The 26,106-nt window shown below is 51.2% G+C and overlaps 1 protein-coding gene across 1 annotated transcript; it reads left to right on the top strand.

Annotated features, from left to right (window-relative positions):
* Positions 1-10,284: 10,284 nt before the first annotated feature.
* Positions 10,285-19,575, top strand: SMIM38 (small integral membrane protein 38). The gene is made up of 2 exons (XM_073658830.1): positions 10,285-10,399; positions 14,709-19,575. Exon 2 carries the CDS (start codon positions 15,276-15,278, stop codon positions 15,405-15,407), a length of 132 nt encoding a protein of 43 aa, XP_073514931.1. The 5' UTR covers positions 10,285-10,399; positions 14,709-15,275; the 3' UTR covers positions 15,408-19,575.
* Positions 19,576-26,106: the final 6,531 nt, after the last annotated feature.

Genomic DNA, 26,106 nt, shown 5'->3' with positions numbered 1-26,106 from the left:
TCTTCCGCTTACCACCCACAGTCCAATGGTCAAGTGGAGCGGATCAATCAGAACCTGACCAGTTACCTCCGGCACTTCGTTAATGCCCACCATTCTGACTGGGTGGATCTCCTACCATGGGCCAAGTTCTCTTATAATAATCACGAGAGCGAATCCTCCTCCAAATCCCCGTTTTTTGTAGTCTTTGGTCAGCATCCTCGGATTCCTTTTCCTGTCTCCACCTCTGTGGACAACCCGGCTGCGGAATCTCTCGTTAGCAAATTTTCCTCCATATGGGAGAGTACCCGGTCCGCACTCCTTCTGTCATCCGAGCGTATGAAAAGACACGCTGACAAAAAACGCCTGGATCCTCCACAATTTCGTCCAGGAGATAAAGTCTGGCTCTCATCTAAATATGTTCGACTCAAGATACCTTCTTACAAGTTAGGACCTCGGTTCATCGGTCCTCTGGAGGTCATCAGTCAGATCAACCCGGTGGCCTATAAATTGAAACTCCCGGCCAACTTACGGATCCCTAACTCCTTCCATGTATCTCTCCTCAAACCCGTGGTGCTTAACTCTTTTTCCAAGTCTACAGGTATGCCTCCTGCTCCGGTTTCTGCTGAGGACGAGTTTGAGGTAGAGAACATTCTTGCCACCAAAAGGGTAAGAGGAAAGACCTTTTTTCTGGTAGATTGGAAGGGGTTTGGTCCTGAGGAGAGAACGTGGGAGCCCCAGGAGAACATCCATGCCCCTCTCATCCTAGCTAAATTTCTATCTGGCCTAAAAAAGGGGGGGCCTAAAGGGGGGGGTACTGTAGTGCCGGCGTCCCTGCCCTCTGCTAGGCAGGGACGCTGTTCCTCTCACCGCTCTGCTCCGTGCCCGGCGTCCCTCTCCCGCTCTGCTGGCAGCGCGCGCTCCTTCCCGGCCACTGTGCTTAGGGCGCGCGCCCTCCCTCCCTCTTAAAGGGGCCGCGCGCGCCGTCCTAAGGAGTCCCCGGCCAATGGCCGGAGGACTTTACCATATATAAGGCACCTCCTCCAAAATGGAGGTGCCCGAGCAATGTTGTTGCACTGTTCACTACTCTGCTTCAGCCCTCAGGTCCCGTTGCCAGTTACCTGCCAGTTACCTGCCAGTTACCTGCCAGATTCCTGCCTGATATTCTGCTACCTGCCTGCTAGTCTGAGGTCCGACGGTCTGCCTTACTACTCCTGTCAGTCTGTCTAAGGACCAGCCTGCCCGCTCACCTGGGAGCGCACATCAGCCACCTGCCTGCTTGCCCGAGGTCCGACGGTCTGCCTTCCAACTCCTGTCAGTCTGCCTATGGACCAGCTTGCCCGCTCACCTGGGAGCACACACCTGCTACCTGCCTGCTAGTCTACCTGGAGACTCCGCCGTCACGTGCTGTGACCACCTGCCTGTCCAGTGACTCCTGCTCGCTCACCTGGGAGCGCTCATCTGCTGCCTGTCTGCTAGCCTACCTGGAGGCTCTGCCGTCACGTGCTGTGACCACCCGCCTGTCCAGAGACTTCTGCCCGCTCACCTGGGAGCGCTCATCTGCCGCCTGTCTGTTGGTCTTCCTGGAGGCTCCGCCGTCACATGCTGTGACCACCCGTTCATCCAGAGACTCTCGCCTGCTCACCTGGGAGCTCACGTCTATCATCAGCCGCCACAGGTCGTACCAACCCTTTATCTAGAGACTGCCCAGGTCACTTGCCGTGACCATCTGCCCGTTCATCCAGAGACTGCCCCGGTCACTTGCCGTGACCATCTGCCCGTTCATTCAGAGACTGCCCCGGTCACTTGCCGTGACCATCAGCCCGTTCATCCAGAGACTGCCCCGGTCACTTGCCGTGACCTCCAGCCCGTTCACTCAGAGACTGTCCCGGTCACCTGCTGTGACCTCCTGCCCATCTTCCCTGGTCGCCACCCGCTCCCTTACAAGGACTGCCCCCTTGTATAGTAGCTCAGAGGTTCCGCCTCCCAGACCCGTTACAACAAGCACCCCCTGTAGGACTGTGGGTTTTGGTAACTGCGGCCGGCTCGCGGCCTTGAACTTTTTTTTACATGGGTACCTTCTGCTACCCATCCGGGTTCCAGTACAGTCAGCTGGTTCTCGGCAGTGCCTTTGGATTAGGTGCCTCCTTCTCGGTATCCAAGTTCCACCAACGTCTGCTGGTCCTTGGTAGTGCTTTCTGGCACAGGTACCTCCTGCTTAGTAACCGAGTTCCAGTACCGTCAGCTGGTCTTCGGCAGTTCCATTGGCTCTTGTACCTTCTGCTACCCATCCGGGTTCCAGTACCGTCAGCTGGTTCTCGGCAGTGACTTTGGCACGGGTACTCCCTCCTGCCCAGCCTGGTTCCAGCACGCCAGCTGTTTCCGGGTAGTGTCAACGTCACTTTGCCTCCAATGCGTTGTCCTGTCGTGTTGCGGTCGGGTTAGCTGACTCTATGGTGCCTGCAGTTTAAGTGACTCCTATGTGGGCTGTGGGATCTGGCAATGAAGGCTGGTTCCATAGTGCCAATAGGACAAGCACCCCCTGTAGGACTGTGGGTTTTGGTAACTGCGGCCGGCTCGCGGCCTTGAACTTTTTTTTACATGGGTACCTTCTGCTACCCATCCGGGTTCCAGTACCGTCAGCTGGTTCTCGGCAGTGCCTTTGGATTAGGTGCCTCCTTCTCGGTATCCAAGTTCCACCAGCGTCTGCTGGTCCTTGGTAGTGCTTTCTGGCACAGGTACCTCCTGCTTAGTAACCGAGTTCCAGTACCGTCAGCTGGTCTTCCGCAGTTCCATTGGCTCTTGTACCTTCTGCTACCCATCCGGGTTCCAGTACCGTCAGCTGGTTCTCGGCAGTGACTTTGGCACGGGTACTCCCTCCTGCCCAGCCTGGTTCCAGCACGCCAGCTGTTTCCGGGTAGTGTCAACGTCACTTTGCCTCCAATGCGTTGTCCTGTCGTGTTGCGGTCGGGTTAGCCGACTCTATGGTGCCTGCAGTTTAGGTGACTCCTATGTGGGCTGCGGGATCTGGCAATGAAGGCTGGTTCCATAGTGCCAATAGGACAAGCACCCCCTGTAGGACTGTGGGTTTTGGTAACTGCGGCCGGCTCGCGGCCTTGAACTTTTTTTTACATGGGTACCTTCTGCTATCCATCCGGGTTCCAGTACCGTCAGCTGGTTCTTGGCAGTGCCTTTGGATTAGGTGCCTCCTTCTCGGTATCCAAGTTCCACCAACGTCTGCTGGTCCTTGGTAGTGCTTTCTGGCACAGGTACCTCCTGCTTAGTAACCGAGTTCCAGTACCGTCAGCTGGTCTTCGGCAGTTCCATTGGCTCTTGTACCTTCTGCTACCCATCCGGGTTCCAGTACCGTCAGCTGGTTCTCGGTAGTTCCTCAGCTTTCTTGTACCTTCTGCTACATTTCCAAGTTCAAGCTTTTTGAAATGGTTCTTGGTAATCACTCTAGATCTCCCTGACGAGGACCCTGAAGACGAGGACCCCGAAGACCAACCCTAAGAAGACGAGGACCCCGAAGACGACGACCCTGAATACGAGGACCCTGAAGACCACCCCGAAGAAGACGAGGACCCTGAAGACCACCCTGAAGAAGACGAGGACCCTGAAGACCACCCCAAAGAAGACGAGGACCCCGAAGACGAGGACCCAGAAGACCAACCCGAAGAAGACGAGGACCCCGAAGACGAGGACCCCCAAAGACGACGACCCTGAATACGAGGACCCTGAAGACCAACCCTAAGAAGACGAGGACCCCGAAGACGACGACCCTGAATACGAGGACCCTGAAGACCACCCCGAAGAAGACGAGGACCCTGAAGACCACCCCGAAGAAGACGAGGACCCTGAAGACCACCCCGAAGAAGACGAGGACCCTGAAGACCACCCCGAAGAAGACGAGGACCCCGAAGACCACCCCGAAGAAGACGAGGACCCTGAAGACCACCCCGAAGAAGACGAGGACCCTGAAGACCACCCCGAAGAAGACGAGGACCCCGAAGACGAGGACCCAGAAGACCAACCCGAAGAAGACGAGGACCCCGAAGACGAGGACCCCCGAAGACAACGACCCTGAAGACCACCCCGAAGAAGACCAAGAAGATGACCCTGAAGAAGTTGACCAAGAGGACAAAGAAGAGAAGACAAGCACCAAGATACAGAAGAACAAGAGACAGAAAGCCAAGAAGCAGAAATACAAGAAGCTGCAGAACAAAAAGCGGAAGAACATTAAGCATAAGACTAAAAATCAGAGCAAAAGATAATATCTAAATTATAAGCAGAAGATGACTAAGCAGTGTATGGGGGTGAGTCCGTTCCTCCTCGTGGTGCCCCTGGAAAAGACCTGCTGCTGCAGGCCAAACTGAACGCGGACAAATCCTGTTGTAAATCTTTTGTGACGGGCAGAACGAAAGGTGTAATGTCCAACCTTTTATAGATAACAACTACAGGAATGCCTGCCACAAATAAGAATATGATGAAGAAGAAGAAGATGAAGAAGATGAAGAAGTAGAATATGAAGAATGTAAAAAAAAAGAATAATACGAAGAAGGTGAAGAAGAAGAAGATGAAGAAGGTGAAGAAGAAGTGGATGAAAAAGATGCTGAAGATGATGAAAGAGAAAGTGTGGGAGAAGTAAAAAAGAAGGTGAAGAGCATGGAAGTAGTGAAACTTAAATATATAAAAATACTTAACATAGTCAATATTTCCGTAACTCAGAACGTCTTAAAAAAAAAAATTAATTCCTGCTATTCCATTTGATTGGGCTAAACCTCTATGCCTTTATTGTCTCCCCCACCTCCCCCAATACATTCTACATTATTCTTAGTTGTTTTCCTTCATGTAGAATTAACCTACAAGGAAAGAAAGGGTTTATTTTCATTCCGATATTTCTGTCCCATTGACTTGCATTGGTTTCCGGTATCGGAATCGGCGATATCCGATACTTTTTCGGTATCGGTCCGATCCAATCCGATCCGATATTTCCCGATATCGGAAGGTATCGCTCAACACTAGTCATTTGTAGTGAGCGTGGAAGATACTGTCCTCCATTTAAAATGGGCAAGGCGCGTGGCAAGGGACGGGGAACTGGACGTGATGTTGATGGTGCATGCAGAGGCCGAGGACAAGGCCGTGGGCAAGCCGAAATTGTGCCACAACAAACACCCACATCTTCTCAACTGACCTTCCTGTCCCAATTTCTAGGGGACCGCAGCACACCACTATAGAACCAAGAGCAGTGTGAAAAGGTTGTTGGTTGGATAGCGGATAATGCTTCCAGTCACTTAGCCACCACCACCACCACCACCCTGTTTTCCACACGGTCAATTCTCAGTAGCCGTGAGTCTGGACGGCATAGTCCTCACCCTGATCCTCCTTCCTCCCACCATGCCGAGTACCCAGAGACAACTGATCCCACACTTGGACACTCTGAAGAGCAGTTCACTTTTCCATTTATAGATTCGGGCCTCTCGCCCAGTCCACTTGAAGCGGGGCAAGAGGAGCTCGCATGTAGCGATGCCCAAATATTTGAGCAGCCACGGTCACACGAAGGTGACGGTGGGAAAGTGTCACAAGAGGTGGATGATGAGACACAATAGCCAGAAAGTCAGGAGGAGGACCACGGTGCGGAAGTGGAAGTCGAGGTGGTGGATGATATAGTAACTGACCCAACCTGGCAGGAGGACATGCAGAGCGAGGACAGCAGCACACAGGGGGAGGGAGGAAGAGCACCCCAACAGGCAGGAAGAAGCAGTGTGGTGGCCGCAGACAGAAGGCAGGCAACCGTTCCCCGTAACACCAACAGTACAACTGTTAGGTCTTCCCAAGTCTGATTGTTTTTTAAGAGTCTGCCTGTTATGATCTGGTACAGGGACTAAGGAAAGACAGGAGATCTGTCCCTACAATAGAACTAAACTAGATCCCTACGATGTAACGGGGAACCTGATCCTGCGATCAGACCCGCTAAAGTCCTCGGCTAGTCTGTACGAAGACCTATAGATGTGAGGGAGGGATCCCTACAAGAACTAGGGACTGGGATAAGTTGGACACCTCCTAGCAGAAATAGTAGCAGTCAAAGACAAACACACAACAAAAAGCATAGAGGTCAGAAGACCTAGCAAAACTAACAGAGAACGGCAACAGAGCACCAAGCTATCTCAAGAGTAGTAAATACAATGAAGTCCAGCAAGGCCAGGAGGGCGGAGCCGGATTAAATAGGCAAAAATGGTCATGTGACCAGCAAACTAAAAAAAACCTAACAGGAGAGTTCTAACACTGCTGATAACCCCAAAAAGGCCATTTGCACCACCTGCCAGGCCAGCATCAGCAGGGGTGGCAAAACAACCAGCCTGACCACCACCAGCATGATCAGGCACATGGGAGCAAAGCACCTGACTTTGTGGGCCGATCCCCAGGGTCCAGGAACAGTGTCTGCGGGTGGCACCACTGCTTCTTCTGCTGTTGTGCATGCAATCCAATCCACTGTGCATGGTGCATGCGAAGATGCCTCCTGCCCTGCACCTGTCGTTGCACACTCTCAAGTAGCAGCACCAGGAAGCACGTCCACATCCTTGTCCCAGCGCAGCGTTCAGTTGTCCATACCCCAGTCCTTGGAACGCAAGAACAAATATGCAGCCAACGCCCCACAGGCCACACTACTAAATTCTCACATTTCACCACTGCTTACGCTCGAAATGTTGCCTTTTAGGCCCGTGGAGACGGAAACATTCCGCAACCTGATGGCAGCTGCTGTCCCTCGGTACTCGGTCCCCAGCCGCCACTATTTCGCCCGGTGTGCCGTCCCCGCATTACACAAGCACGTGTCCCAAAACATTAGCCGTGCTTTCAACAATGCAGTTACCGGTAAAGTCCACCTAACCACGTGGACACGTGGACAAGTGCTTGTGGGCAGGGACGGTACATCTCGCTGACGGCACACTGGGTTAACATTGTGGAAGCCGGGACCCAGTCATACCTTGGGACGGAACATGTCCTCCCGACGCCAAGGATTGCGGGCCCTAGGTCAATCAAGGTTGCCCCCACAGTCTACAGCTCCTGCACCTCATGCTCTTCAGCCTCCTCCTCCTTTTCAACCTCCTTCTCCGAAATGACCACATCAGTCACAAGCTGGAAGCACTGCAGCACTGCCTCGGCCAAGCGGCAACAGGCTGTGCTGAAGCTAATATGCTTAGGTGACAAACCGCACAATGCTGAAGAGTTGTGGACAGCTCTGAAAGAGCAGGCGGATCTGTGGCTCACACCGCTGAACCTAAAGCCAGGCATGGTCATGTGTGACAATGGCCGGAATTTGGTGGCGGCTTTGAGACGAGGCGAGCTCACACATGTACCATGCCTGGCCCATATGCTTAACCTCGTGGTTCAGCGGTTTCTCAAATCCTACCAGGAGCTGCTGGATCTGCTTGTTAAAGTACGCCGCCTGTGTGCCCATTTTAGAAAGTCACCTACAGCTTCCGCTGCCCTTGCCGTGCTTCAGCAACGTTTGCAGCTTCCGGCTCACTGACTGGTGTGTGATGTCCCCACGTGTTGGAACTCTACAATGCAGATGTTGGGAAGGGTTTGTGAGCAGAAGAGGGCAGTTGTTGAGAACCAGCATCAACAAGGCCATCGGTATTCAGTTCAGACTCCACACATAAGACCTCAGGAGTGGACATCGATGTCAGACATATGTACCATCCTACAAAACTTTGAGGACTCCACCAAGACGGTGAGCGGCGATGACGCCATAATTAGCGTCACCATCCCGCTTCTCTGTCTTCTGAAACGCTCTCTACTCACAATCAAAGAGGATGCATTGCAGGCGGAGCACGATGAGATGGAGCAAGGAACCATACAGGGTGATTACACACAGCCCAGCCTCATCTCATCCAAATGTGCATTGGGTGACAATGAGGAAGAGGAGGGGGAGGAGGAGGAAAACAGGAGCTAGTTTCATGAGCTATAGACGGTACTACCTGCACAACTGTCATACCGTCTGCTCAGCGTGGATGGCATGAGGACAGAGAGGAGGAGGAGAGCATGGTCAGTCGTCCTCTTGGTGAGGACATGGTAGTTTTGCCTGTTAGTAGTCTGGCACGCATGGCTGAGTTTATGTTACGCTGCCTTTCCCATGACCCTCGCGTTCTAAAAATTTTGGGTGACAGTCATTTCTGGTTGGTGACACTTCTAGACCCACGCTACAAGGAGAACTTTATATGTCTTATTCCTGAGGCGGACAGGTCTACAAAAATGGGGCAGTACCAGAAGGCCCTTGTTGCGGAACTATTAAAAAATTCCTATCTGACATTGGACAACCAAGGAGTACAGGCGAGAGAGACACAACTTCAATCCAGCAGAGGCAGGGGAACACTGTCAAAGTTCTGGGAGAATTTTTTCAGCCCCTCCCGTTGCACAGGCCCTGAGGTGCGCGGTACTCTCACAAGGAGTGCAAAGTTTGGGAAGATGCTGAGGGAGTACCTTGCCGACCGTACCAACGTCCTCCGTGATTCCTTTGTGCCTTATAATTATTGGGTATCCAAGCTGGATACGTGGAATGAACTGGCTCTCTATGCCTTGGAGGTCCTGGCCTACCCTGCCGCTAGCGTTTTATCAGAGCGGGTTTTTAGTGCCGCTGATGGAATTATAACTGATAAGCGCATCCGCCTGTCAACTGAAAATGCTGACAGGCTGACTCTTATAAAAATGAGCAAGGGCTGGATTGGGCCAGACTTCTCAACACCACCGAATGATAGCAGCATAACAAACTCAAATCCAGTGTCTTTTTTTGGGAGGTGTATTCCCATGCACCTTTTCACACCCACACATGGGTATACGCTTCCTGATTTTGGCTATTTGCTCCTGTCCTCCTCCTTCTCCTCATCCTCATCCACCATATCACCAGGGTGACCGTGGTCCGCGATGCAACACCCACATAAATTATTTAAAGGGTGTTTATGATGCCCGTAAAAAATTTTTTATACAGTATGTTTATGTATACCCCCCAGGGGTAAATGTTTGTCAGCCCATACACTTAGTGCATGGGCATTACAAGTATAGGAGACCCGCTCCTTTCTAATGGGAACATTTTTTATGAGGCCCTCTAAGTCTCTTCCTTGGGGCATTGGAGTGCCTCCCAATTTTTGGCAGCCCTTGCATTCACTGCATAGACAAACACAATGGGAGACCCACTTCCTCTAAGTCTCTTCAAAGGGTTATTGGTGTGCGTCCAAATTTTCAAAGTGGTATTGGGCTGCGTCCAAATTTTGGGCAGCCCTGCCACTCGCTGCATACGCAATAACAGTATAGGAGACCTACTCTTAAGTAATGGGAACAATAAAACATAGCCGGCTGATGGCTCTCTAAGAATAGTGAGGGCCGACTGCTGGCCCTTTAAGAATAGTAAAGGCTGCCTGATGGCCCTATAAAAATAGGCTTTGTGACTTTCAGAGTCCCTGCATCATAAATGAAACAGGATGTGCCTGATGATGTGTCACACACCACATGGCCATATAAGGTTGTAAAATGTTAAAATGACATTTCCCGGTGAATGCATTTGTCACGGTTGAAAGCAATGCAAAACTGCAAAAATGCATAAAAAATGCTAAGTGTGAACATAGCCCAAGGTGTGGAGGAGTATTTTTGTTTTTGGTTATTTATTTTGCTTTATATACAAGTCATTACCCCGGAAAGGATGTTCCTTAACATTTTTTCCCAGGAAAATCCATTCTGGTTTCGTTTTTGTATGTTTTATTGTGAGTCCGTAAAAGTGGCGTAATACTCTGACCACGTTGTTGACAGCAGTGATCTGGGGGTCAGAAATGCTTCCAGGGGTCTTCCCCATGCTGTTCCCATGTCATTTGAGCACTGTTCCCATCGATTTGGGCAATTTTTAGGCCCTCTGCAGACCGCCGGGGGGAGCCGTCTGAAAAATGCTGGAGTTTCCCATAGACTTACATTGGGCTCATTGCTCGGGTCGAGCTCCCGAGTATTCCAATGTGCTCGACCCGAGCATCCAGCACCCGAGCATTTTAGTGCTCGCCCATCACTAATGACTACATGACATGGCCACCTGAAAAAATGAAATCAGTGCTCAGAAAGGCAACAAAAGCGTAAAAAGAAACAAAGCAAACATAAACCTGTCATGGAATATTTGCATTCACATAGTCTCCAAAGTTGGTTGTAAATTTTTTCTCGGAAGTCTCCATGTTTCCAAATGTTCTCACCTTGAAGTGTCGAGAAAGTTTCAAGGTGGCAGGTGATATCAGACACGTGTTGGCTCTTTAACGCTCTTGTGCCCTAATCATTTTCCACTGCACCATGGGAGTTGGCATAAAGTGGAGAAACGCATCGCTTGTGCTATCGTGACATTCAGCTATTATGAAGGAGAAGTCAATCGGTTAGGACGAGCGTCCACCATGTAAGTCACGATGATTTATTATATGTCACAGCCTGGTGGCAGAGGGTAGAGACAAGAAGGAGGGTGTCCAGATATCTGACCACAGTGTCCATCTATCGAGACATGATAACACCACAGATCTGCGCCAAGTTTACTGCCATAACATCACTATGTCAGGTTTGGGTAGGGTGGTTGAGTGCCCCTTATGTACAATGCTGTGGGGGTAGGGTGGTGGAGTGCCCCTTATGTACAATGCTGTGGTGGTAGGGTGGTGGAGTGCCCCTTATGTACGATGCTGTGGGGGTAGGGTGGTGGAGTGCCCCTTATGTACGATGCTGTGGGGGTAGGGTGGTGGAGTGCCCCTTATGTACTATGCTGTAGGGGTAGGGTGCTGGAGTGCCCCTTATGTACGATGCTGTGGGGGTAGGGTGGTGGAGAGCCCCTTATGTACGATGCTGTGGGGGTAGAGTGGTGGAGTGCCCCTTATGTACGATGCTGTGGGGGTAGGATGGTGGAGTGCCCCTTATGTATGATGCTGTGGGGGTAGGGTGGTGGAGTGCCCCTTATGTACGATGCTGTGGTCCTTAGTGGTGGAGTGCCCCTTACGTACAATGCTGTGGGGGTAGAGTGGTGGAGTGCCCCTTATGTATGATGCTGTGGGGGTTGAGTGGTGGAGTGCCCCTTATGTACGATGCTGTGGTCCTTAGTGTTGGAGTGCCCCTTATGTACGATGCTGTGGTCCTTAGTGGTGGAGTGCCCCTTATGTACGATGCTGTGGGGGTAGGGTGGTGGAGTGCCCCTTATGTACGATGCTGTGGGGGTAGAGTGGTGGAGTGCCCGTTATGTACGATGCTGTAGGGGTAGGGTGGTGGAGTGCCCCTTATGTACAATGCTGTGGGGGTAGGGTGGTGGAGTGCCCCTTATGTACGATGCTGTGGGGGTAGGGTGGTGGAGTGCCCCTTATGTACAATGCTGTGGGGGTAGAGTGGTGGAGTGCCCCTTATGTACGATACTGTGGGGGTAGAGTGATGGAGTGCCCCTTATGTACGATGCTGTGGTCCTTAGTGGTGGAGTGCCCCTTATGTACGATGCTGTGGTCCTTAGTGGTGGAGTGCCCCTTATGTACGATGCTGTGGGGGTAGGGTGGTGGAGTGCCCCTTATGTACGATGCTGTGGGGGTAGAGTGGTGGAGTGCCCGTTATGTACGATGCTGTGGGGGTAGAGTGGTGGAGTGCCCCTTATGTACGATGCTGTGGTCCTTAGTGGTGGAGTGCCCCTTATGTACGATGCTGTGGTCCTTAGTGGTGGAGTGCCCCTTATGTACGATGCTGTGGTCCTTAGTGGTGGAGTGCCCCTTATGTACGATGCTGTGGTCCTTAGTGGTGGAGTGCCCCTTATGTACGATGCTGTGGGGATAGGGTGGTGGAGTGCCCCTTATGTACAATGCTGTGGGGGTAGAGTGGTGGAGTGCCCCTTATTTACAATGCTCTGGGGGTAGGGTGGTGGAGTGCCCCTTATGTACGATGCTGTGGGGGTAGGGTGGTGGAGTGCCCCTTATGTACGATGCTGTGGGGGTAGGGTGGTGGAGTGCCCCTTATGTATGATGCTGTGGTGGTAGGGTGGTGGAGTGCCCCTTATGTACGATGCTGTGGTGGTAGGGTGGTGGAGTGCCCCTTATGTACGATGCTGTGGGGGTAGGGTGGTGGAGTGCCCCTTATGTACGATGCTGTGGGGGTAGGATGGTGGAGTGCCCCTTATGTACGATGCTATGGGGGTAGGGTGGTGGAGTGCCCCTTATGTGCGATGCTGTGGGGGTAGGGTGGTGGAGTGCCCCTTATGTACGATGCTGTGGGGGTAGGGTGGTGGAGTGCCCCTTATGTACGATGCTGTGGGGGTAGGATGGTGGAGTGCCCCTTATGTACGATGCTGTGGGGTTAGGCTGGTGGAGTGCCCCTTATGTACGATGCTGTGGGGGTAGGGTGGTGACGTGCCCCTTATGTACGATGCTGTGTGGGTAGGATGGTGGAGTGCCCCTTATTTACGATGCTGTGGGGGCAGGGTGGTGGAGTGCCCCTTATGTACGATGCTGTGGGGGTAGGATGGTGGAGTGCCCCTTATGTACGATGCTGTGGGGGTAGGGTGGTGGAGTGCCCCTTATGTACGATGCTGTGGTGGTAGGGTGGTGGAGTGCCCCTTATGTACAATGCTGTGGGGGTAGGGTGGTGGAGTGCCCCTTATGTACGATGCTGTGGTGGTAGGGTGGTGGAGTGCCCCTTATGTACAATGCTGTGGGGGTAGGGTGGTGGAGTGCCCCTTATGTACAATGCTGTGGTGGTAGGGTGGTGGAGTGCCCCTTATGTACAATGCTGTGGTGGTAGGGTGGTGGAGTGCCCCTTATGTACGATGCTGTGGGGGTAGGGTGGTGGAGTGCCCCTTATGTACGATGCTGTGGGGGTAGGGTGGTGGAGTGCCCCTTATGTACGATGCTGTGGGGGTAGGATGGTGGAGTGCCCCTTATGTACGATGCTGTGGGGGTAGGATGGTGGTGTGCCCCTTATGTACAATGCTGTGGGGGTAGGGTGGTGGAGTGCCCCTTATGTACGATGCTGTGGGGGTAGGGTGGTGGAGTGCCCCTTATGTACTATGCTGTGGGGGTAGGGTGGTGGAGTGCCCCTTATGTACGATGCTGTGGGGGTAGGGTGGTGGAGTGCCCCTTATGTACGATGCTGTGGGTGTAGGATGGTGGAGTGCCCCTTATGTACAATGCTGTGGGGGTAGGGTGGTGGAGTGCCCCTTATGTACGATGCTGTGGGGGTAGGATGGTGGAGTGCCCCTTATGTACAATGCTGTGGGGGTAGGGTGGTGGAGTGCCCCTTATGTACGATGCTGTGGTGGTAGGGTGGTGGAGTGCCCCTATGTACGATGCTGTGGTCCTTAGTGGTGGAGTGCCCCTTATGTACGATGCTGTGGGGGTAGGATGGTGGAGTGCCCCTTATGTACGATGCTATGGGGGTAGGGTGGTGGAGTGCCCCTTATGTGCGATGCTGTGGTGGTAGGGTGGTGGAGTGCCCCTTATGTACGATGCTGTGGTCCTTAGTGGTGGAGTGCCCCTTATGTACGATGCTGTGGTCCTTAATGGTGGAGTGCCCCTTATGTACAATGCTGTGGTGGTAGGGTGGTGGAGTGCCCCTTATGTACGATGCTGTGGTCCTTAGTGGTGGAGTGCCCCTTATGTACGATGCTGTGGTCCTTAGTGGTGGAGTGCCCCTTATGTACGATCCTGTGGTCCTTAGTGGTGGAGTGCCCCTTACGTACGATCCTGTGGTCCTTAGTGGTGGAGTGCCCCTTATGTACGATGCTGTGGTCCTTAGTGGTGGAGTGCCCCTTATGTACGATGCTGTGGTCCTTAGTGGTGGAGTGCCCCTTATGTACGATGCTGTGGTCCTTAATGGTGGAGTGCCCCTTATGTACGATGCTGTGGTCCTTAGTGGTGGAGTGCCCCTTATGTACGATGCTGTGGTCCTTAATGGTGGAGTGCCCCTTATGTACGATGCTGTGGTCCTTAGTGGTGGAGTGCCCCTTATGTACGATCTTGTGGTCCTTAGTGGTGGAGTGCCCCTTATGTACGATGCTGTGGTCCTTAGTGGTGGAGTGCCCCTTATGTACGATGCTGTGGTCCTTAGTGGTGGAGTGCCCCTTATGTACGATGCTGTGGTCCTTAGTGGTGGAGTGGCTGCCTAATGGAAGGATTGCAGCTTGATGGTCGCAGTCTTTCATGGGGCAATAACTTTTCTAGAACAGAGGTAGCAAGATGGACTCTGCAGCGGTCGGACGACAATTGTGACCCTCTGTCGCTCTCCGCAGCACAGCGCACACAGCTCTGGTCACGTCCCCTCTTACGGGCTCCTCTCTTTGGCAGCCATATACCGCGGTAGACGTCTGCCACTCTTGCAGCCAAACTTTGGGACAGTTATAGCGAAGACTGAGGAAAGGTTCGGTGAAGCGAATTGCAAAAAAATAGGATTCTGATTAATCTGAATTTGTTGTAAAATTTGAAGCAAATTCAATTTGCCTGGAATCGATTCGCTCGCCTCTGGCTGTCCCTGGTGGGTCGGCTCTTCTTCACAGACGTCCTCCAATGTGGCTCCTTCTCGCTAGTTGGGTGGCCAATCTCTCACCCATCTGGAGAATCAGAAGAAGCCGTCTACTATGGCGGTCCTCACCGCCCTCCTAATATTCGTGGCCCCCTGGTACAGATTTTGCTTTGAGGACCAAGAGCTTCAGCTTAGACCACTGACGTAAACGTTCTACATCTGATCTTTTTCTACAGCCTTCATGAATTAGTGACGTCCTTGAGGAGAACAATTCTAACATTGCGGAGCGACACCTGGAGGAACGAAACCCTCATCGGAGCCAACGTGGGTGGAGGACGGAAACACACGACCCGAGAACTGAGAACTGCTCCGCCGTGACGACGCTCCTCCTGGGAGGACAGAGACTCGCTGAACACACGACCCGAGAACTGAGAACTGCTCCGCCGTGACGTCGCTCCTCCTGGGAGGACAGACACTCGCTGAACACACGACCCGAGAACTGAGAACTGCTCCAGCGTGACGTCGCTCCTCCTGGGAGGACAGAGACTCGCTGAACACACGACCCGAGAACTGAGAACTGCTCCGCCGTGACGTCGCTCCTCCTGGGAGGACAGACACTCGCTGAACACACGACCCGAGAACTGAGAACTGCTCCGGCGTGACGTCGCTCCTCCTGGGAGGACAGAGACTCGCTGAACACACGACCCGAGGACTGAGAACTGCTCCGGCGTGACGTCGCTCCTCCTGGGAGGACAGACACTCGCTGAACACAAGATCAGATTTCTTGGTGCCGTATTTTAATAATGGAGTCGGGGATCCTGGTATTTTTGCTGGTCCTGATTCTCCTGTCCAGGTTCATATTATGGTCGTGTCTGAGCTCCTACATAGACTATAAACTTGCTAAAAGATTCCCGCATAGACCAAAGAAAGAATAACATAGACGTAATCCTCGCAAATGGTTCAGAAAAAGGACGTATCATCGGAAATTGACGTATTATTTCCATTATTTTTGTTGTAACCCTATTAGAATTGGTTGGTTTTTATGTGATTACCGCTCGCTGGAGAACACACATTACACTGACATGTCCCGTCTGCGGCAGCTTATTTATTGGCTTTGCTGTATAGGATAAGAAAGAGGGAGCAGAGTCATCTCATTATCATTGGATTGCAGGGGATTTAATCACAGTTCTCGAGAAGGCAGGATAGTATCACTGTATACTCAGAGAAGGCGCTGTATACAGCTCCCCTGCTGCTTATTCTCTCCTGGGCTCAGTCCTCGTGCCTTTCTCGTTGCTGTCAGTCCTCTGATGAGCTTTTCTATCCTCTATGTTTTATCGTCCAAAAGGAAGATAAAACAGCCAATCAGAGGACGGGCAGTGAGTGGCGGGAGAGGTACGAGGAGGGCCGAGGAGAGGCGAGTAAGACATTGTGTTACGTGTTTTTTTTTTTTAAATTTTTGATATTTTTCTTTCATATCACTTACACTGAAACTTTTTTTAATATCACAGTAGTTACCAGGTCTTTTTTCGACTCATACTTCTTGTCCTTTCAGAAAGAGTTTTCAGTAAGCTCATTATCATCAGAGGCAGGATTACAATGAGTGGTAACGCCTCTATATACAGCTGATAACACAGGATCCACCATTCACAATAAGTGATGTCACAGCTCTCCTCCTCCTCCTCCTGTACAATGACTGATAACACCTCTATATACAGTAGATAACACAGGATCCACCATTCACAATATGTGATGTCACAGCTCACCTCCTCCTCCTCCTGTACAATGACTGACAACACCTCTATATACAGTACATAACACAGGATCCACCATTCATAGTAGGTGATGTCACAGCTCACCTCCTCCTCCTCATGTACAATGAGTGATAACACCTCTATATACAGCTGATAACACAGGATCCACCATTCACAATAAGTGATGTCACAGCTCACCTCCTCCTCCTCCTGTACAATGACTGACAACACCTCTAAATACAGTAGATAACACAGGATCCACCATTCACAATAGGTGATGTCACAGCTCACCTCATCCTGTACAATGAGTGATAATACCTCTATATACAGTAGATAACACAGGATCCACCATTCACAATAGACAATGTCACAGCTCACCTCCTCTTCCTCCTGCACAATGACTGAAACACCTCTATATACAGTAGATAACACAAGATCCACCATTTACAATAGGCAATATCACAGCTCACCTCCTCCTCCTGTACAATGAGTGATAATACCTCTATATACAGTAGATAACACAGGATCCACCATTCACAATAGGCGATGTCACAGATCACCTCCTCCTCCTCCTGTACAATGACTGATAACACCTCTATATACAGTAGATAACAAGATCCATCATTCAATAAGTGATGTCACAGCTCACCTCCTCCTCCAGCACAATGACTGATAACACCTCTATATACAATAGATAACACAGGATCCACCATTCCCAATAGGCGATGTCACAGCTCACCTCCTCGTCCTCCTGTACAATGACTGATAACACCTCTATATACAGTAGATAACACAGGATCCACCATTCACAATAGGTGATGTCACAGCTCACCTCCTCCTCCTGTACAATGACTGATAACACCTCTATACACAGCAGATAACACAGGATCAACCATTCCCAATAGGCGATGTCACAGCTCACCGCCTCCTCCTCCTGTACAATGACTGATAACACCTCTATATACAGTAGTTAACGCAGGATCCACCATTCACAATAAGGGATGTCACAGCTCACCTCCTCCTCCTCCTGTACAATAACTGATAACACCTCTATATACAGATGATAACACAGGATCCACCATTCACAATAGGTGATATCACAACTCACCTCCTCCTCCTGTACAATGACTGATAACACCTCTATACACAGCAGATAAAACAGGATCAATCATTCCCAATAGGCGATGTCACAGCTCACCTCCTCCTCCTCCTGTATAATAACTGATAACATCACTATATACAGCTGATAACACAGGATGCACCATTCACAATAGGTGATGTCACAGCTCACCTCCTCCTCCTCCTGTACAATGACTGATAACAACTCTATATACAGTAGATAACACAGGATCCACCATTCACAATAGGTGATGTCACAGCTCACCTCTTACTCCTGTACAATGACTGGTAACACCTCTATATACAGTATTTAACACAGGATCCACCATTCAGAATAGGTGATGTCACAGCTCACCACCTCCTCCTACTGTACAATAACTGATAACACCTCTATACACAGCAGATAACACAGGATCCACCATTCACAATACTTGATGTCACAGCTCACCACCTCCTCCTCCTGTACAATAACTGATAACACCTCTATATACAGTAGATAACACAGGATCCACCATTCACAATACGTGATGTCACAGCTCACCTCCTCCTCCTGTACAATGATTGGTAACACCTCTATATAAAGTAGTTAACACAGGATCCACCATTCACAATAGGTGATGTCACAGCTCACCACCTCATCCTCCTGTACAATGAATGATAACACCTCTATATACAGTAGATAACACAGGATCCACCATTCACAATAGGTGATGTCACAGCTCACCTCCTCCTCCTCCTGTACAATGACTGATAACACCTCTATATACAGTAGATAACACAGGATCCACCATTCACAATAGGTGATGTCACAGCTCACCTCCTCCTCCTACTGTACAATGACTGATAACACCTCTATATACAGTAGATAACACAGGATCCACCATTCACAATAGGTGATGTCACAGCTCACCTCCTCCTCCTCCTGTACAATGACTGATAACACCTCTATATACAGTAGATAACACTGGATTCACCATTCACAATAGGTGATGTCACAGCTCACCTCCTCTTCCTCCTGTACAATGACTGGTAACACCTCTATATACAGATGATAACACAGGATCCACCATTCACAATAGGTGATGTCACAGCTCACCTCCTCCTCCTGTACAATGACTGATAACACCTCTATATACAATAGATAACACAGGATCCACCATTCACAATAAGTAATGTCACAGCTCACCTCCTCCTCATGTACAATGACTAATAACACCTCTGTATACAGTAGATAACACAGGATTCACCATTCACAATAGGTGATGTCACAGCTCACTTCCTCCTCCTCCTGTACAATGCCTGATAACACCTCTATATACAGTAGTTAACGCAGGATCCACCATTCACAATACGTGATGTCACAGCTCACCTCCTCCTCCTCCTGTACAATGACTGATAACACCTCTATATACAGTAGATAACACAGGATCCACCATTCACAATAGGTGATGTCACAGCTCACCTCCTCCTCCTATACAATGACTGATAACACACCTCTATATACAGATGATAACACAGGATCCACCATTCACAATAGGTGATGTCACAGCTCACCACCTCCTCCTTCTGTACAATGACTGATAACACCTCTATATACAGTAGATAACGCTGGATTCACCATTCACAATAGGTGATGTCACAGCTCACCTCCTCTTCGTCCTGTACAATGACTGATAACACCTCTATATACAGATGATAACACAGGATCCACCATTCACAATAGGTGATGTCACAGCTCACCTCTTCCTCCTGTACAATGACTGATAACACCTCTATATACAGCAGATACAGATAACACAGGATCCACAATTCACAATAAGTGATGTCACAGCTCACCTCCTCCTCCTGTACAATGACTGATAACACCTCTATATACAGTAGATAACACAGGATCCACCATTCACAATAGGTGATGTCACAGCTCACCTCCTCCTCCTGTACAATGACTGATAACACCTCTATACACAGCAGATAACACAGGATCAACCATTCCCAATAGGCGATGTCACAGCTCACCGCCTCCTCCTCCTGTACAATGACTGATAACACCTCTATATACAGTAGTTAACGCAGGATCCACCATTCACAATAAGGGATGTCACAGCTCACCTCCTCCTCCTCCTGTACAATAACTGATAACACCTCTATATACAGATGATAACACAGGATCCACCATTCACAATAGGTGATATCACAACTCACCTCCTCCTCCTGTACAATGACTGATAACACCTCTATACACAGCAGATAACACAGGATCAACCATTCCCAATAGGCGATGTCACAGCTCACCTCCTCCTCCTCCTGTATAATAACTGATAACACCACTATATACAGCTGATAACACAGGATGCACCATTCACAATAGGTGATGTCACAGCTCACCTCCTCCTCCTCCTGTACAATGACTGATAACAACTCTATATACAGTAGATAACACAGGATCCACCATTCACAATAGGTGATGTCACAGCTCACCTCCTCCCATCACAATGAACTTTACACCCGCTCATTAGACGCTTCAGTACAAATGATAGGGTCGGGGTCTTTTCATTGCAGCTAATGTACAAGTGGATTTCCTGAAATTAACCGTCTATATCTGCGTCCCAGCGCAGTGGAATATGTCAGCTGCTGCCCTCTGATGGAAATGCTGTTCTGGGAGACGGTCTCTGCACACTACTACAAGATGGGGACCACCAGGATGGGGCACATTACTACAAGGTGGGGACCACCAGGATGGGGACATTACTACATGATAAGGACCACCAAGATGGGCCATATTACTACAAGATAGGGACCACCAGGATGGGGATATTACTACATGATAAGGACCACCAGGATGGGGCATATTACTACAAGATAGGGACCACCAGGATGGGGCACATTACTGCTAAATGGGGACCACCAGGATGCGGCATATTACTGCTAAATGGGGACCACCAGGATGGGGCACATTACTATAAGATGGGGACCACCAGGATGGGGCATATTACTACAAGATAAGGACCACCAGGATGGAGCACATTACTGCAAGATGGGGACCACCAGGATGGGTCACATTACTGCAAGATAGGGACCACCAGGATGGGGCACATTACTGCAAGATAGGGACCACCAGGATGGGGCACATTACTGCAAGATAGGGACCACCAGGATGGGGCACATTACTGCAAGATGGGGACCACCAGGATGGGGCATATTACTGCAAGATAGGGACCACCAGGATGGGGCACATTACTGCAAGATGGGGACCCCCAAAAAAAGTTAATAATTGTCGGGGTCACCAAAGATCAGATCTCACAACTTTCCGTCCTTTACATAGTAATTTTCCTCCTGCTGAAGTCCTAGATCTTTTTTTCATTGCCCCATAAAGTGTGATTCCAAAAAGGGACTGTATGGTAGGATACCCAGGAAGACCCCACTTCTTACCCCGAGACATAAAAAAGCCAGGCTGGAGTTTGCCAAAACTTACCTGAGAAAGCCTAAAACGTTTTGGAAGAATGTTCTCTGGTCAGATGAGACAAAAGTAGAGATTTTTGGGAAAAAGCATCAACATAGAGTGTACAGGAAAAAAAAAAGAGGCATTCAAAGAAAAGAACACGGTCCCTACAGTCAAACATGGCGGAGGTTCCCTGATGTTTTGGGGTTGCTTTGCTGCCTCTGGCACTGGACTGCTTGACCATGTGCATGGCATTATGAAGTCTGAAGACCACCAACAAATTTTGCAGCATAATGTAGGGCCCAGTGTGAGAAAGCTGGGTCTCCCTCAGAGGTCATGGGTCTTCCAGCCGGACAATGACCCAAAACACACTTCCAAAAGCACTATAAAATGGTTTGAGAGAAAGCACTGGAGACTTCTAAGGTGGCCAGCAATGAGTCCAGATCTGAATCCCATAGAACACCTGTGGAGAGATCTCAAAATGGCAGTTTGGAGAAGGCACCCTTCAAATATCAGGGACCTGGAGCAGTTTGCCAAAGAAGAATGGTCTGCAATTCCAGCAGAGCATTGTAAGAAACTCATTGATGGTTACCGGAAGCGGTTGTTCGCAGTTATTTTGGCTGAAGGTTGTGCAACCAAGTATTAGGCTGAGGGTGCCAATACTTTTGTCTGGCCCATTTTTGGAGTTTTGTGTGAAATGATCAATGATTTGATTTTTGCTTCATTCTCTTTTGTGTTTTTTCCTTGCAAGCAAATTAAATGAAGATAATAAGACCAAAGAATTTGTGATTGTAATCATTTCCAGGAAGAAACTGAGTATTATCTGACAGAATTGCAGGGGTGCCAATACTTTTGGCCACCACTGTATGCAACCCCCCCATTAATATACTATTAGCCACTTAGTAATCAAAATATAAAGTGATAAGCAGCACTGTGCCCCCCATTAACTATAATCTCCACCAGCCAATAATATAAATTATTCAGTCTCTGTGACTCTCCCCAATTAACTGTAAGGCTATGTGCACACGGAAAACATACAAGGCTTCACAGTACAAGCAAAGTGAAACCCCCATCATTGCTCTCTCTCAGCACCCCCATCATTACTCTCTCCCAGCACCCTCGTCATTGCTCTCTCCCAGCACCCTCATCATTGCTCTCTCCCAGCACCCCCATCATTGCTCTCTCCCAGCACCCCCATCATTGCTCTCTCCCAGCACCCTCATCATTGCTCTCTCCCAGCACCCCCATCATTGCTCTCTCCCAGCACCCCCATCATTGCTCTCTCCCAGCACCTCCATCATTGCTCTGTCCCAGCACCCCATCATTGCTCTGTCCCAGCACCCCATCATTACTCTGTCCCACCACCCCCATCATTGCTCTCTCCCAGCACCCCCATCATTGCTCTCTCCCAGCACCCCCATCATTGCTGTCCCAGCACCCCCATCATTGCTCTCTCCCAGCACCCCCATCATTGCTCTCTCCCAGCACCTCCATCATTGCTCTGTCCCAGCACCCCATCATTGCTCTGTCCCAGCACCCCATCATTGCTCTGTCCCACCACCCCCATCATTGCTCTGTCCCACCACCCCCATCATTGCTCTCTCCCAGCACCCCCATCATTGCTCTCTCCCAGCACCCCCATCATTGCTCTCTCCCAGCACCCCCGTCATTGCTCTCTCCCAGCACCCCCGTCATTGCTGTCCCAGCACCCCCGTCATTGCTCTGTCCCAGCACCCCCATCATTGCTCTCTCCCAGCACCCCCATCATTGCTCTCTCCCAGCACCCATCATTGCTTTGTCCCAGCACCTCCATCATTGTTCTGTCCCAGCCCCCCTTCATTGCTCTGTCCCAGCACCCTCATCATTGCTCTGTCCCAGCACCTCCATCATTGCTCTGTCCCAGCACCCCATCATTGCTCTGTCCCAGCACCCCATCATTGCTCTCTCCCAGCACCCCATCATTGCTCTCTCCCAGCACCTCCATCATTGCTCTGTCCCAGCACCCCATCATTGCTCTGTCCCAGCCCCCCTTCATTGCTCTGTCCCAGTACCCCATCATTGCTCTGTCCCAGCACCCCATCATTGCTCTGTCCCAGCACCCTCATCATTGCTCTCTCCCAGCACCTCCATCATTGCTCTGTCCCAGCACCTCCATCATTGCTCTGTCCCAGCACCCCCATCATTGCTCTCTCCCACCACCTCCATCATTGCTCTCTCTCAGCACCCTCATCATTGCTCTCTCCCAGCACCCCCGTCATTGCTCTCTCCCAGCACCCTCGTCATTGCTCTCTCCCATCACCCTCGTCATTGCTCTCTCTCAGCACCCTCATCATTGCTCTCTCCCAGCACCCCCCGTCATTGCTCTCTCCCAGCACCCCCGTCATTGCTCTCTCTCAGCACCCTCATCATTGTTCTCTCCCAGCACCCCCGTCATTGCTCTCTCCCAGCACCCTCGTCATTGCTTTCTCCCAGCACCCTCATCATTGCTCTCTCCCAGCACCCCCATCATTGCTCTCTCCCAGCACCCCCATCATTGCTCTCTCCCAGCACCCCCGTCATTGCTCTCTCCCAGCACCCCCGTCATTGCTGTCCCAGCACCCCCGTCATTGCTCTGTCCCACCACCCCCATCATTGCTCTCTCCCAGCACCCCCATCATTGCTCTCTCCCAGCACCCATCATTGCTTTGTCCCAGCACCTCCATCGCACCTCCATCATTGCTCTGTCCCAGCACCCCATCATTGCTCTGTCCCAGCACCCCATCATTGCTCTGTCCCAGCACCTCCATCATTGCTCTGTCCCAGCCCCCCTTCATTGCTCTGTCCCAGTACCCCATCATTGCTCTGTCCCAGCACCCCATCATTGCTCTGTCCCAGCACCCTCATCATTGCTCTCTCCCAGCACCTCCATCATTGCTCTGTCCCAGCACCTCCATCATTGCTCTGTCCCAGCACCCCCGTCATTGCTCTCTCCCACCACCTCCATCATTGCTCTCTCTCAGCACCCTCATCATTGCTCTTTCCCAGCACCCCCGTCATTGCTCTCTTCCAGCACCCTCGTCATTGCTCTCTCCCATCACCCTCGTCATTGCTCTCTCTCAGCACCCTCATCATTGCTCTCTCCCAGCACCCCCGTCATTGCTCTCTCCCAGCACCCCCGTCATTGCTCTCTCTCAGCACCCTCATCATTGCTCTCTCCCAGCACCCCCGTCATTGCTCTCTCCCAGCACCCTCGTCATTGCTCTCTCCCAGCACCCTCATCATTGCTCTCTCCCAGCACCCCCATCATTGCTCTCTCCCAGCACCCCCATCATTGCTCTCTCCCAGCACCCCCGTCATTGCTCTCTCCCAGCACCCCCGTCATTGCTGTCCCAGCACCCCCGTCATTGCTCTGTCCCACCACCCCCATCATTGCTCTCTCCCAGCACCCCCATCATTGCTCTCTCCCAGCACCCATCATTGCTTTGTCCCAGCACCTCCATCATTGCTCTGTCCCAGCCCCCCTTCATTGCTCTGTCCCAGCACCCTCATCATTGCTCTGTCCCAGCACCTCCATCATTGCTCTGTCCCAGCACCCCATCATTGCTCTGTCCCAGCACCTCCATCATTGCTCTGTCCCAGCCCCCCCATCATTGCTCTGTCCCAGCACCTCCATCATTTCTCTCTCCCAGCACTCCCATCATTGCTCTCTCCAAGCACCCCCATCATTGCTCTCTCCCAGCACCCCCATTATTGCTCTGTCCCAGCACCTCCATCATTGCTCTCTCCTACCACCCCCATCATTGCTCTCTCCCACCACTCCCATCATTGCTCTCTCCCAGCACCCCCGTCATTGCTCTCTCCCAGCAACACGTCATTGCTCTCCCCTTCCCCACCATCGCCATCCTTGCTCTTCCCAGCCCTATCAGCCCCATTATTGCTCTTCCCAGCCCCATCATTCCTCTCCCCAGCCCCATCATTGCTCTCCCTAGCCCCATCAGCCCCATTATTGCTCTTCCCAGCCCCATTATTGCTCTTCCCAGCCCCATCACTCCTCTCCCCAGCCTCATCAGCCCCATTATTGCTCTTCCCAGCCCCATCATTCCTCTCCCCAGCCCTATCAGCCCCATTATTGCTCTCCCCAGCTCCACCATCCCACCATCGCTCTCCCCCCATCTTCCCTCCCCAACGTTTCAGTAAAAAAAAAAAAAAAAAAAAAAAAACTTACCTCAGCTCGCTCCCCTGCAGCAGCATCCTCCTGGTTACCGGCAGCTTTCTTCCTGAACCAGGTGCGCGCTGCATGATGACATCATCAAACTGCGCGTGCCTGATTCAGGGAGGAAGCAGAGGACGAACCCTCCAGCTCCGCTGCTATTCTCCTCCTGACAGCAGCGGAGCTGCAGGGATCGCTCACTGACCGCCGCGTGCAGGGAGCAGCTGCACCTTGCGGGCCCCTTGGTGCAGCTGCATGGTGGGGACCCGGCGCAGCTGCACCGGTGGCGGAATGTCCACCCCTGGACTGCTATGGGGCCACCCCGGCTCACGGGCCCCATAGCAGTCGCGTGGTCTGCCGCCATTGGCGGTAAGCCACTGACCAGGATGGGGCACATTACTACAAGGTGGGGACCACCAGGATGGGGCATATTACTACAAGGTGGGGACCACCAGGATGGGGCACATTACTGCAAGATGGGGACCACCAGGATGGGGCATATTATTACAAGGTGGGGATCAGGATGGGGCACATTACTGCTAGATGGGGACCACCAGGATGGGGCACATTACTGCAAGATGGGGACCACCAGGATGGGGCACATTACTGCAAGATGGGTACCACCAGGATTGGGCATATTATTACAAGATAGGGACCACCAGGATTGGGCATATTATTACAAGGTGGGGATCAGGATGGGACACATTATTACAAGGTGGGGATCAGGATGGGACACATTATTACAAGGTGGGGATCAGGATGGGGCACATTACTGCTAGATGGGGACCACAAGGATGGGGCACATTACTGCTAGATGGGGACCACCAGGATGGGGCACATTACTGCAAGATAAGGACCACCAGGTTGGGGCACATTACTACAAGATGGGGACCACCAGGATGGGGCACATTACTGCAAGATAAGGACCACCAGGTTGGGGCACATTACTACAAGATGGGGACCACCAGGTTGGGGCACACTACTACAAGATGGGGACCACCAGGATGGGGCACATTACTGCAAGATAGGGACCACCAGGATGGGGCATATTACTGCAAGATAGGGACCACCAGGATGGGGCACATTACTGCAAGATAGGGACCACCAGGATGGGGCACATTACTATAAGATGGGGA

Source organism: Phyllobates terribilis, unplaced genomic scaffold (genome assembly GCF_046119375.1).
Source record: "Phyllobates terribilis strain yellow unplaced genomic scaffold, ASM4611937v1 Scaffold_13__5_contigs__length_258822181, whole genome shotgun sequence".
In the NCBI taxonomy this organism is placed as follows: domain Eukaryota; kingdom Metazoa; phylum Chordata; class Amphibia; order Anura; family Dendrobatidae; genus Phyllobates; species Phyllobates terribilis.
Note: the sequence above shows the minus strand (reverse complement) of the source record. Positions and strands in the feature narration are given on the sequence as shown.